Below are 13,407 nucleotides of genomic sequence, written 5' to 3'. Positions count from 1 at the left end.
CTATGTGACGTCATAGGAAAATGGACGGGTGTTTATAACGATGGTTAAAATCAGGCACTTTGAAGCTTTTTTTAGGGATATTGCGTGATGGGTAAAATTTTGAAAAAAACTTCGAAAAATATAATAAGCCACTGGGAACTGATTTTTAATGGTTTTAACCCTTCTGAAATTGTGATAATGTTCCCCTTTAAAAATATACACATGGTAACCAATATTTTATCACTCGAATCGGACGTTGTTTGCATCCGGGTCGTTGTCACACATCGCATCTCTTAAGCGTCGTATTTCACGTTGACCTCGGGAGCGAGCGTCCATTATGTTTGTGTGCCTAAGCTCACAGTGCACCCAGTGGCCCTGTTTATCTGTCGACTAATATTAGTGGTTGCAGTACAAACCAGCCTTGCTTAGTGGAGATTTGCTCGCTAAGTCACCTCAGTCTTCTTAGCAAACACTAATCCCCCGACCCCCCTCCCCTTCCCACATCTGCGGGCTGCGCAGACGTCACATGCATGCCTACTTTGCACACACTGACTTCCTTTTTAGCGCACTAATGCCGCGCGGTTCCCGTCGGCAATTAAGCGCCGGGCCCCACTGTCACTTCATGGCACTCTTCTTATTGTACTGACAGCATCGCTCAAAAGTGAGTACACCCCTCACATGTCAACAACCTTTTGATCATATAGGATCAAAAATGGAATGAGACTACATAAATTAAACTTTTTGTTTTTTTAATAATTTTTTTTGTCCTGTCCAGCTACTCAGGCAAATCATATAGTTGATGTAGATGCCCATATCGGCTGTACAAATGTACTTTACAAAAGAGAAGTGTGAGATACTTCTCTTGTTGCATTATTTGTATTTGACTTTATTAAATGGATTTATATTATTATTTGGTGCAGCCGGGCCGGAGCAGGAGGGGATAGAAAGAGGGAAAAAAAAGGAAGACAGAGGGGGGAAATTGTGGGGACAAGAGGGGGGGGATAAGGCAAAGAGACAACAACAGCAGCAAACACAACAATAACAACAACAATAGAACAACATCAGCAAATAGGGATATGTACAAATATGATGGTAAAAGGGATAGCAAAGAAGCAGTTAGTGAAATAAATAATAACACAGAAATGACAATGAAAATTATTATACTACAAATGGAGCAATACAAATACCAATAGAAATAGCACTATTGGTAATGAATAATAACAATAATTACCTCTATTGTCAACAATACAATTGTTCAAATTCAACAATACATATATGTAATGATAACTTGAAATACAAAAGTAAGCAATTAAATGGAGGTTAAGAAAGAGAAGACAACTATATTAACCTTGTAGATTGTTATAGTAACAATAGGTTATGCTTTGTCAGTGTCCCATGTTTTGATTGATTGATTGAAACGTTTATTAGTAGATTGCACAGTGTGGTACATATTCCGTATATGGTAACACCCGAATAAGATTTTCAACTTGTTTAAGTCGGGGTCCACTTGATTCATGATACACATATATACTATCATCATAATACAGTCATCACACAAGATAATCATCAGAGTATATACATTGAATTATTTACAATCCGGGGTGTGGGATGTGGAGGGGGGTTAGGTTTGGTTGATATCAACACTTCAGTCATCAACAATTGCATCATCAGAGAAATGGACATCGGAACAGTGTAGGACTGACTTGGTAGGATATGTACAGTAAGTATTGGACACAGAGAGAGAGATCAGAAAGCGTAAGAATAAGTATCTACATTTGATTATTTACAATCCGGGGAGGGTGTTAGTTTAGGGTTGAAGTTGCCTAGAGGTGTTCTTTTAGTGCGGTTTTGAAGGAGGATAGAGATGCCCTTTCTTTTACACCTGTTGGGAGTGCATTCCATATTGATGTGGCATAGAAGGATAATGAGTTAAGATCGGAATCTGGGTTTAACGTGGTTAGTGGATCGCCCCCTGGTGTTGTGGTTATGGCGGTCATTTACTTTAAGGAAGTAGTTTGACATGTACTTCGGTATCAGGGAGGTGTTACCCAGTTTCCTGTAGGGCAACAACGTTAATATATGTTTGATGAATTAATCTTTGATATACTACTAGAGTAGTCAGTGCACAGCGTGTATGGCAGTATAGATTTACTATCGACCTGAAATGATTCGTGTGATTGAATTGCCTTAATACAAATGAGTACACCTCACAATGAACATGTCCAAATTGTGTCCTCAGTGTAAATATTTAGTGTGAGCACCATTGCTATCCGGCACTACCTTAACCCTCTTGGGCAAACAATTCAGCAGAGCTGCAGAGGTTGTTTCTGGAATCCTTTTGCACTCCTCCATAATAACTTCACTGGGGAATGGTAGACCCCATGCACTCCTACAAATTCCTTAGTGTCCAGATGACTGAAATATTACAAACAAGTCTCTTTATGTATTTTCTGCTCTTCAAAATGAATCTGGCAGTCATTTCCGAGTATTGAGTCGCTAACTAACTCTACTTGGAACGCCCCTTTCCATTGCCAGGCTTGATATGCCGCCCCTCTTGGTGTGACGTCATCGATGGAACTTGAACCCATTCCCTGGCATAGGCATTACAGATCAAATGCATGTAACATTTTTATTTTGACTACTTAATTGCAAGTTTTTGTCACCTTGGGTATTTCACAACTGATATGGTCAACACTATAAGCAAACATGTTTTGCCATTTTCAGACTTGCTTTTCCATTTCCTCTTCCATGCTCTTTCAGCATTTCCTCAGGCACCTTGAGAACATCATCAGTAAAGTATATCAGTATATAACATATATCACTATGTGGAATTAAATTATGGAAAGGATTAACCAAAGAAATCAAACAAAGCACCAATATGATTCAGTTTAAGAGACTGGTCAAACTACAAGTGTTCACAAAGTACACATAACAAGAATTATGATGAACATCTTGAACTAGGGATGTCCGATAATGGCTTTTTGCCGATATCCGATATTCCGATATTGTCCAACTCTTTAATTACCGATATCGATATCAACCGATATATGCAGTCGTGGAATTAACACATCATTATGCCTAATTTGGACAACCAGGTATGGTGAAGATAAGGTACTTTGAAAAATAAATAAAAAAAATAAGATAAATAAATTAAAAACATTTTCTTGAATAAAAAAGAAATTAAAACAATATAAAAACAGTTACATAGAAACCAGTAATTAATGAAAATGAGTAAAATTAACTGTTAAAGGTTAGTACTATTAGTGGACCAGCAGCACGCACAATCATGTGTGCTTACGGACTGTATCCCTTGCAGACTGTATTGATATATATTGATATATAATGTAGGAACCAGAATATTAATAACAGAAAGAAACAACCCTTTTGTGTGAATGAGTGTGAATGGGGGAGGGAGGTTTTTTGGGTTGGTGCACTAATTGTAAGTTTATCTTGTGTTTTTTATGTTGATTTAATTAAAAAAAAACAAAAAAAAAAACGATACCGATAATTTCTGATTTTAACGCATTTATCGACATCCCTATCTTGAACCTTTTTTTTTTATTGGGACAAAGATTATTTATGTATTTGATATTTGTATGCTATGGTATATTATTTATTTATTATTTGTTCACTGTTCTGTTACAGAGATCAAGGAAATTGGATAAAATTGCTATGGTATGAAAATGGGGTAGGGTTAAATAAGCTCTGCTTCTTCCTACTCCTTTTTGGAGATGCTGTAATGAAACAACTGGAAACATGTGATGCATTACATTGCATCGTATGCATGTTCGAAATAAACTGAAACTGAACTGAACTGAACTGAAAGAGGACTGAAAATAACAAATTATAGCGGCACGCTTTCTTTTTCTGTCGTTTTTGAGCATCTTGTCTGCTCTCCTTTCTCCTTTTTTCTACAGGTTCTGTCTCAGTCTTTCTCCTCTCGAGAGTGCCACTGATTTTCAAAATCCCGTTTGGCTCGAGTCTTTTATTATTTTTCCATCCAAACTGCGACCAAAACCCCTCTTCTTCAAAGTCGTAATCAATAAAATGATCGCTGCAAATTACACTCCTCTCGCTTAGTCCGTCACATTATACACGACTCATTTTGACTGCAGAGGTCCGTACTTTCCTCATACTCCCAACATTTGGAAATGTATGTAGGCTGACCCCTTTTTTAATTGTATTGCAGTAACCTGCATCAATGCATCTGGCAGACATATTTTAATTAATTCCTTCAAATCCCGCGTGAAAATATCATGATTCGAGATGAAGATGCTTCCAAAACACATACTATGAATTACCCTGCAAAAACTGAAATCTAAGTAAGATTAAATATCTCAAGTAAGGGTGATATTTACTTATTTTCTGTCTGATAAGATAATTCTTCTCACTAAGCAGATTTTATGTTAGATTGTTTTACTTGTTTTGGTCCTAAATTATCTCAGTAAGATATTACAGCTTGTTGCTGAGATTTGATGACCTATATTGAGTAAAACATGCTTGAAACTAGAATATCAAGTGTTGCAAAGTTGTGTCATCAACACTCACAAGTATACAACTACTTTTTTAAAGTAATAATTTCTTATTTCAAGCATGAAAGAGACAATTGTGTCTCGTAATTAAAACAGATGACAGCCAAATGGACTTGGCTGTTTTATTTTCAATGAAACAATAGAAAATACGTACTCATATAGTATAACAATTTTGAACAGAAATAGTTCATGCACATTCAGAAAAATTACTCAACATTACAATTAAAAAAATATTGGCCTGGGGCCGGGCTGTATATATGCGCACTAATCGACTGAAAGAGCACGCACTTGGCGCGATGATGTCATCTTATCGATGGAAAAACGCATTTTTAGACCATATGATTTGCCTGAGCGGCTAGGAGACCCCGAGAGTAACAATTAAGAACAACAAATTAGTTTTTAGTATAAGTTTGCTGGTTTCAAGAAATGTAATGCCGAGCGCATATCATTATGTCAAGATAATGGCACTAGCATTTACTTAATTTAAGAATATTTTTCAACATATTGAGCAAAAAGGTCTCTTTTTTTTTTCTACCAAGAAAAGTGCACTTGTTATTAGTGAGAATATACTTATTTTAAGATATTTTTGGGTTCATTGAGGTTTGCTAATTTTACTTGTTTTGGAAAGTCTTGACAAGCCGAATTTTCTTGTTCTATTGCCAGATAATTTTGTTCAGTTCAAATAAAATACCCCTCATTTTTGTATTTTTTTCTTTTCTTGTTTTTGAACACTGACTTTTTGCAGTGTATGAAGTTGCTTCCGGTCTTCTGTAGATCACGTCAGCAGGCTGATGCAAAAGTTAAAAGTCGGCGTTCTAAAATGTGCTGAAACTTGTTAGAAAACCAGCTTATAATCACTACTGTGTCTATTTTGGGAGGAATTTTACTTGTAAATATAAGTTTTCGGTCCAGAACCATGAAGTAAGTGCAAATGTTGTCAGCATTAGAGGAGCCCTTTGAGGATGTCCCACAGTATGGTGAGACATACTTGTCCACTTCTTCACCTTCCTCTTCCTCAGCAAAATACTTGTCATCTTGAAATTGAGTTTGGGTTACTTCTGTTGGATAGGAGGAAAATAGGGAGATCATACTGTGCTTAAGAGTGTAATAGTCAAGGTTGGAAATCATGCAACCCCACACCACAATGCTACCATCACTTACTCTTATGTAGGCAACACACTATTATCTTACAAATTGTGTTGCCAGTTTTTTTAGACAACAATGGCATTGAGGTATTTTTAGTGGATAACAAAGCCATACTAATTATTTTTAGACAATAAGGCACATTTAAATTCCTTTCATTCTATCAAATATCGACAGTGCGTCTCATAACCCGGTGCGCCAAATGTACATATTAATTCTGGTTGTGCTTACCAACCTTATAGAAATGTTATTTGGCACATGGTGGAGTGTGACCAGTAGATGGCAGTCACACATAAGAGATACCAGAGTGTGGACTGCAAGTTGACGCCTGTTCAATAAATGACGCGAGCCAGTACCCGTAAGCAAGCAACACCAAATTTTTGATGTTTCATTGTGAATAAAGAACATGACACACGGCGCTCAAAAATCTGTCGAAATGTTTTAGTACGACTTTGGGAAGCTACGAAGTCGCCCCGCTTGATACCGTAGTCCGGCTTACTGTGCTCAAATTCTGGCGGGTATTATTGTGGTGTGTGAATAAGGACCCCAAAATGGCATCACCTACTCAGCATCACCTAGTGGTTAGAGTGTCCGCCCTGAGATCGGTAGGTTGTGAGTTTAAACCCCGGCCGAGTCATACCAAAGACTATAAAAATGGGACCCATTACCTCCCTGCTTGGCACTCAGCATCAAGGGTTGGAATTGGGGGTTAAATCACCAAAAATGATTCCCGTGCGCGGCACCGCTACTCCTCACTGCTCCCCTCACCTCCCAGGGGGTGAACAAGGGGATAGGTCAAATGCAGAGGACACATTTCACCACACCTAGTGTGTGTGTGACTATCATTGGTACTTTAACTTAAGTTAACTTAACTTAATCTATTAGGTGACATATTAGCTGTCGTTTCTTTTCTCAATAATAGGCATTAGTCCCCAAAATTTGCACGCCTCTGCCATTGTAGTCTGCACCGAGGCTGCAGTCCAAGGGTGTCCACACTACGGTCCGCCGGAGACATCACAAGTTTAACCAAAAGATTGGCCCGCGGCGGGGTTTTGCCCAAATAAAGTCACACCTGTGCTTTGAATGGGAGTGTTATTGCCGCCCTTGTGGGCGTGTTAGAATCGATGATCAATGACCAAAAATATATTTTGAAAGTGACTTGAGCACAGCATCGTTATATATGACCCAATCAAAACAACTTTCCCCACTCATGGTGTAAATGAACTATAACCAACAAATAAAGTCAACACACGGTTGCACATAACTGCACTGCATTGAACTTTGTGGACATTATAAAACACATACTGTATATATAATTTAATATTACACATATATATAAATCCATTACAGTGCATTATGGGTGATATGCAAAACACTCTCTGCACTCTTCCCCATTTCTGATTGATTACACAACTTTTAAGGAGGTTGTCAGGGAAAGAAACAAAGCAGGAGTCAAACTTGCTGATACTCTTAATATTCAATGTTTTATCGTTCATACTTCATATAGCATTGTCGTTAGGGTCTGATGTGGGGGGGAGTAGTTAAAGTTGAAATAGTTGTTATATTATGTGTGGTTGTTCAGTCTGGTATAGCAATGCAAACTGAAGTGTTATTTTGGTAGATTGTTCTTAGGTCACACAAAAAAAGTGTCGTAATGTGTGTCTTTGTGCATGCATGTCTGTGGGTGTATATAAGAGCATATTGGCGATTACCCTCGAAATTATGGCTTTATCACAGTTCTGTATTTTTGTATATTTGGCAAACTTCCCTACTAAAGCATTGCGATCGGCGATTAAATGTACAAACATCAGTGTTAACATGATCACAGATCACTCTGTGACAGCACACAGTTGTAATAAATAATAATAATAAAAAACAAGTTAGTGGAATGATTTTGATATTACATTGATTTGATGTGTATTTTATACATCACATATTTAATATCTATACAAGTGGACATACTTAAGAACTGCATACATATATAATAATAATAATAATGGATTAGATTTGTATAACGCTTTTTTATCGACTAGATACTCAAAGCGCTCACAGAGAAGGGAGAACCCATTATTCATTCACTCCACATTCACACTTAGGTGATATATACTGTATTATATTTACCTTGTACCGTATTTTTCGGAGTATAAGTCGCTCCGGAGTATAAATCGCACCGGCCGAAAATGCATAATAATGAAGGAAAAAAACATGTATAAGTCGCACTGGAGTATAAGTCGCATTTTCTGGGGAAATTTATTTGATAAAACCCAACACCAAGAATAGACATTTGAAAGGCAATTTAAAATAAATAAAGAATAGTGAACAACAGGCTGAATAAGTGTACGTTATATGACGCATAAATAACCAACTGAGAACGTGCCTGGTATGTTAACGTAACATATTATGGTAAGAGTCATTTAAATAACTATAACATATAGAACATGCTATACGTTTACCAAACAATCTGTCACTCCTCATCGCTAAATCCCATGAAATCTTATACGTCTAGTCTTTTACGTGAATGAGCTAAATAATATTATTTGATATTTTACGGTAATGTGTTAATCATTTCACACATAAGTTGTTCCTGAGTATAAACTATGAAAAAAACTGTGACTTATAGTCCGAAAAATACTGTATGTATATGTATAAATAACTGTATAAATATGTATCATATATAATATATATATATATATATATTAACATACTGTACTATATATACGGTGTGTACAACCTAAATATATGTGTGTATTAGTGTTGTCCCGAAACAAATATTTTGGTGCCGATATTTTGGTGAGTGTGAAAACCCTTCAAGGGGATTGTGCGTCAACTATAGGATGTCAGAAAGGAAGGGGAGGAAAAACAGAAAACATATAGAGCTGTTGCAAAGAAAAAAGAAAAAAAAAGGTGCACTGCAAAAAGTCAGTGTTCAAAAACAAGAAAAAAAAAAAAAAAAATTAGGGGTATTTTATTTGAACTAAGCAAAATTATCTGCAAATAGAACAAGAAAATTCGGCTTGTCAAGACTTTCCAAAACAAGTAAAATTAGCAAACCTCAATTAACCCAAAAATACCTTAAAATAAGTATATTCTCACTAATAACAAGTGCACTTTTCTTGGTAGAAAAAAAAAGTGACCTTTTTGCTCAATATGTTGAAAAATATTCTTAAATTAAGTAAATGCTAGTGCCATTATTATGACATAATGATATGCGCTCGGCATTACATTTCTTGAAACCAGCAAACTTATACTAAAAACTAGTTCATTTTTCTTAATGTAAAGGCAACAAGGCAACCGCTTGTTACTCTCGGGTTCTACTAGCCGCTCAGGCAAATCATATTGTCTCAAAATGCATTTTTCCATGAAGATGTGTGTATTAGTGTTGTCCCGAAACAAATATTTTGGTGCCGGTACCAAAATTATTTCGATACTTTGATATTTCGATACTTCGATACCGGCTGACCCGTACTTTTCAGAGGCGGTATAGTATCGAATATGATTCATTAGGATCGCGGTATTATACTAATACCGGTATACCGTACAACCCTGGTGTGTATACATAATTTATATATTACTTTACAGCCAAATTGTTTTAGCCCAATAGTCAATAAGCAGTAAAAATTACCGGTACAACAAAAATGACGGGGAGAAGACGCTGTCGAAGTGGAGCCACATAAATAAAACCACCCACAAAACTGAAGAGACGGCTTGAAAGCGGCTTGAAGATGGTCTGTTAAACATAAACCAGGCAACATTTTGACCAAACAACCACCATTACATGTTATGTGGACCACAAGGAAGTGTTTTAAATGTAGAAAAAAAAAATCATAAATTTGTATAAATTTAGACCTGAATACGACGCCTTATAATTCGGTTTGCCCTATTGTCCAAAAAAATACGGTATTATACAAGCCGTACACTGACTACCCTCAAATATTTCCATATGTACTTTATATCTGAAATTTGGGGGGTGTACCGTATATTTCGGACTATAAGTCGCAGTTTTTTTCATAGTTTGGCCGGGGGTGCGACTTATACTCAGGAGCGACTTATGTGTGAAATTATTAACACATTACCGTAAAAAAATCAAATAATATTATTTAGCTCATTCACGTAAGAGACTAGACGTATAAGATTTCATGGGATTTAGCGATTAGGAGTGACAGATTGTTTGGTAAACGTATAGCATGTTCTATATGTTATAGTTATTTGAATGACTCTTACCATAATATGTTACGTTAACATACCAGGCACGTTCTCAGTTGGTTATTCATGCGTCATATAACGTACACTTATTCAGCCTGTTGTTCACTATTCTTTATTTATTTTAAATTGCCTTTCAAATGTCTATTCTTGGTGTTGGGTTTTATCAAATACATTTCCCCCAAAAAATGCGACTTATACTCCAGTGCGACTTACTTTATATATGTTTTTTTCCTTCTTTATTATGCATTTTCAGCTGGTGCGATTTATACTCCGGAGCGACTTATACTCCGAAAAATACGGTACTCCCTTTTGAGATGGGCTTTTTTTGCATGCATGCATGCGGTTGTTTAAGTCGCTCATCTCAGCTTTTCACCTTTTTGTTCCCCCTGCACAGACAAGCATGCAGTCAACGGCAATACCACCGTGCAGCCTTTTCCAGAAGGCACGGAGATCATCATGTTTGGTGAGACGGTCTAATCCCTGCTTCTTACAGTCAGTTCTCATACAAAATAAAATGCCACCATCAGCCCTTGAAGGTGTTCTTTTTTTGTGTCATGACCTTTCACGTGCAGGAATGGGCTGTTTCTGGGGAGCTGAGAAACTTTTTTGGAAGCTTCCTGGGGTCTTCTCCACGCAGGTGGGCTTTGCCGGTGGCTTTACCCCCAACCCCACCTATCACGAGGTATGCTCAGGTAAGGAATTCTGCCCTTTCGGGTGTTTCTACTGATGAACATTAGGCACAACTCTGTTTGATGCCGAAGAAAAAGGGAGAAAAATCAAAAAGGCAAAAGGACCACAGTCAGACTCATTATAGCGCGCACATCCTCCCCTCCGCCTTCCCTTCATCTGCAGGCAACTTCTACTCTGAATGCACTGCTCCAGATGGGCTGCATCTCCCCCCCCCCCTCCACCATTCCCACCCACCCATGACCTACTTGTAAGGATTGGGCTGTGTTCTGGTGTATGCTGTTCTATGCTGCGCTATGGCATCTCTCAGCAGAGTTTACAGTGTATGAAGCACCATCAATTGGGATGCTTTCCCTGAGACTGATTTGGCAGGGTGGAAACGCAAGCTTAAACCTCAAAGCCATCAAACATCCTGGTTACCTGTGTGTGTGTGCGTGCGTGCGCGGATGCGTTTTCTCCCATTTTCCCCATCAAGATTCTAATTGATTCATGTAGGGCATTGATATATAATTCAAATGAAGATGTCTGGCGCTGTTTGAGCCTTGCGCACTCCTCGCGTGCTTTAATTATGAACTCCTCCCTCGCCGAGGGCGCACACAGTGCAAGCGCAGCGTCTCGATGGCGGACACAGCAGGATCGGACGCGGAAAAAGGACGAGAGAGGCGCTCTGGGCTTTGGCTGGCAGACATTTTTGAGTGTGAAAACCCTTCAAGGGGATTGTGCGTCAACTATAGGATGTCAGAAAGGAAGGGGAGGAAAAACAGAAAACATATAGAGCTGTTACAAAGAAAAAAGAAAAAAAAGGTGCACTGCAAAAAGTCAGTGTTCAAAAACAAGAAAAAAAAATACAAAAATTAGGGGTATTTTATTTGAACTAAGCAAAATTATCTGCAAATAGAACAAGAAAATTCAGCTTGTCAAGACTTTCCAAAACAAGTAAAATTAGCAAACCTCAATGAACCCAAAAATACCTTAAAATAAGTATATTCTCACTAATAACAAGTGCACTTTTCTTGGTAGAAAAAAAAGTGACCTTTTTGCTCAATATGTTGAAAAAAATGTTTTAATTATGAGACACATTCGTGTCAAAATCATGATTTTTTTTTTTTCACGCTTGAAGTAAGAAATTATTACTTTAAAAAAGTAGTTTTATACTTGTGAGTGTTGATGACACAGCTTTGCAACAGTTGATATTCTAGTTTCAAGCATGTTTTACTCAATATAGGTCATAAATTATCAGCAACTTACTGAGATCATTTAGGACCAAAACCCTTAAAAGAATTTGTAAAACACTCTAACATAAAATCTGCTTAGTGAGAAGAATGATCTTATCAGACAGAAAATAAGCAAATATCACCCTTATTTGAGGTATTTAATCTTACGTAGATTTCAGTTTTTGCAGTGTGGGGAGGGCGGAAATAAACTTTTTTTTTTTATCGACGCGAAAGAACATTGAAAGGAAAGAATGGTGGCCTGTCCGTCAGCGGACGAAGGTGCTTGTGTCGCTCCAATGGGCGTGACGGAGAAAAACACTGCGACGGCGTTGGACCGAAGAGCTGTCAACACAACGGGGTCGGGACGGTCAAGGAAACAGACTGATGGAAGTGAGGCAACGTGAGAATGAAAGGGTATACTCAAAACATGGATGGTTAAGGTATTGTAGGGATGGTGTAATTTAAGAAATTGCTTACTTCCATGACAATATTATCAGTGCACTCTCAGTAGGCCTTCTACCGTACTTCAGTCGGCATGTATTCTTCCACTTCACCCTTGGCACGTTTGTCACAAAGTCCCGCCTTCCTGCAGGGTCTGACTACCCCACCCTTTGCCAGCGTTTTTTCGTCACCAGCAGGGATGTAACGATATGAAATTGTCATATCACTGTTATTGTCACCAAAATTTGATTGATTTCGATTTATTGGTTCCCGTTGGGGAAATTAATTTTCACTGCCGTACATTTAAACAACGCGGACAATAACTAGTAATAGTCTGCTTTGCCAGTCCAAATGCATTCGCTGTTCTTCGTAGTCTGTCGTTGATTCCCCTTCGACAAATGGACAAAGTTTTTAAATAAGTATAATCACCGCTAACCTGGACATTCGAATGTTCTCTTGCCGTTCCTGTGGCACAACACAATCGTTAACAAACATATCCCACCAGGCTGCCGTTCTTCCAGGCCTTATCCAAAACCGTCGCTCAACCATCTATGTTGACGTCTGAGCTGTGTTGTATCCGCAATAGCTGCAATTGTGGGTTTGCTTCTCTTAAGGTATTCATGTGTGATTTCCACACGGGCATGTCTGGATCACTCCCCTCCACCTTTCTGGCGTCACTTTCTTTTTCAAACTCATTTTGTAAACGATCGATGAGTCCATACAAAGCTAAGAGCCAGAGATTCAAGAAATACACTGCTGATTTACCCATGTAAAAAATTATCCAAGGAGGGGGACCTTAAACGATGGGTTAGTGTGGCTGAAATGTTTTTTTAATGGGGAAAGAGGTTAATGTCTCTTGTATTAATGTTAGCATTTAAGCTAGCTAGGGCTAGCTTGCTTCTCCAGTAAATGAGCAGTGTCGCCGGTCCCTGAGTTTATCAAAGTGCAATCACGGTTTCACAATAATTGCATTTTAAATGGTAATACTTACCGTGGGGAGTTTTACCGCGGTTTATCACTACACCGATTATCGTTACATACCTAGTCATCACTCATGTCATCATTGGGCACTACTTTAATACAACAACTCAGGTTTACCCTCAGCACCAGTTTATGCGTTCATAGTGACATATAGCACCTTTCGTAAAGGATACCCTTTTTTTGTTTATTTATTCAAAGAGTATTTGTGCCACACCGAAAATAAAAAT

At 37.9% G+C, this 13,407-nt stretch overlaps 1 protein-coding gene across 2 annotated transcripts in view; it reads left to right on the top strand.

Moving 5' to 3' along the window:
* msrab (methionine sulfoxide reductase Ab) overlaps positions 1-13,407 on the top strand; it is a 109,921-nt gene that overhangs the window by 27,980 nt on the left and 68,534 nt on the right. For both annotated transcript variants that reach the window (XM_061968201.2, XM_061968202.2), the window contains exons 3-4: positions 10,252-10,320; positions 10,430-10,549. In XM_061968201.2, coding sequence (XP_061824185.2) covers positions 10,252-10,320; positions 10,430-10,549 — 189 coding nt within the window. The remainder of the gene's footprint in view (positions 1-10,251; positions 10,321-10,429; positions 10,550-13,407) is intronic.

Source organism: Nerophis lumbriciformis, linkage group LG08 (genome assembly GCF_033978685.3).
Source record: "Nerophis lumbriciformis linkage group LG08, RoL_Nlum_v2.1, whole genome shotgun sequence".
Taxonomy (NCBI): Eukaryota; Metazoa; Chordata; class Actinopteri; order Syngnathiformes; family Syngnathidae; genus Nerophis; species Nerophis lumbriciformis.
Note: the sequence above shows the minus strand (reverse complement) of the source record. Positions and strands in the feature narration are given on the sequence as shown.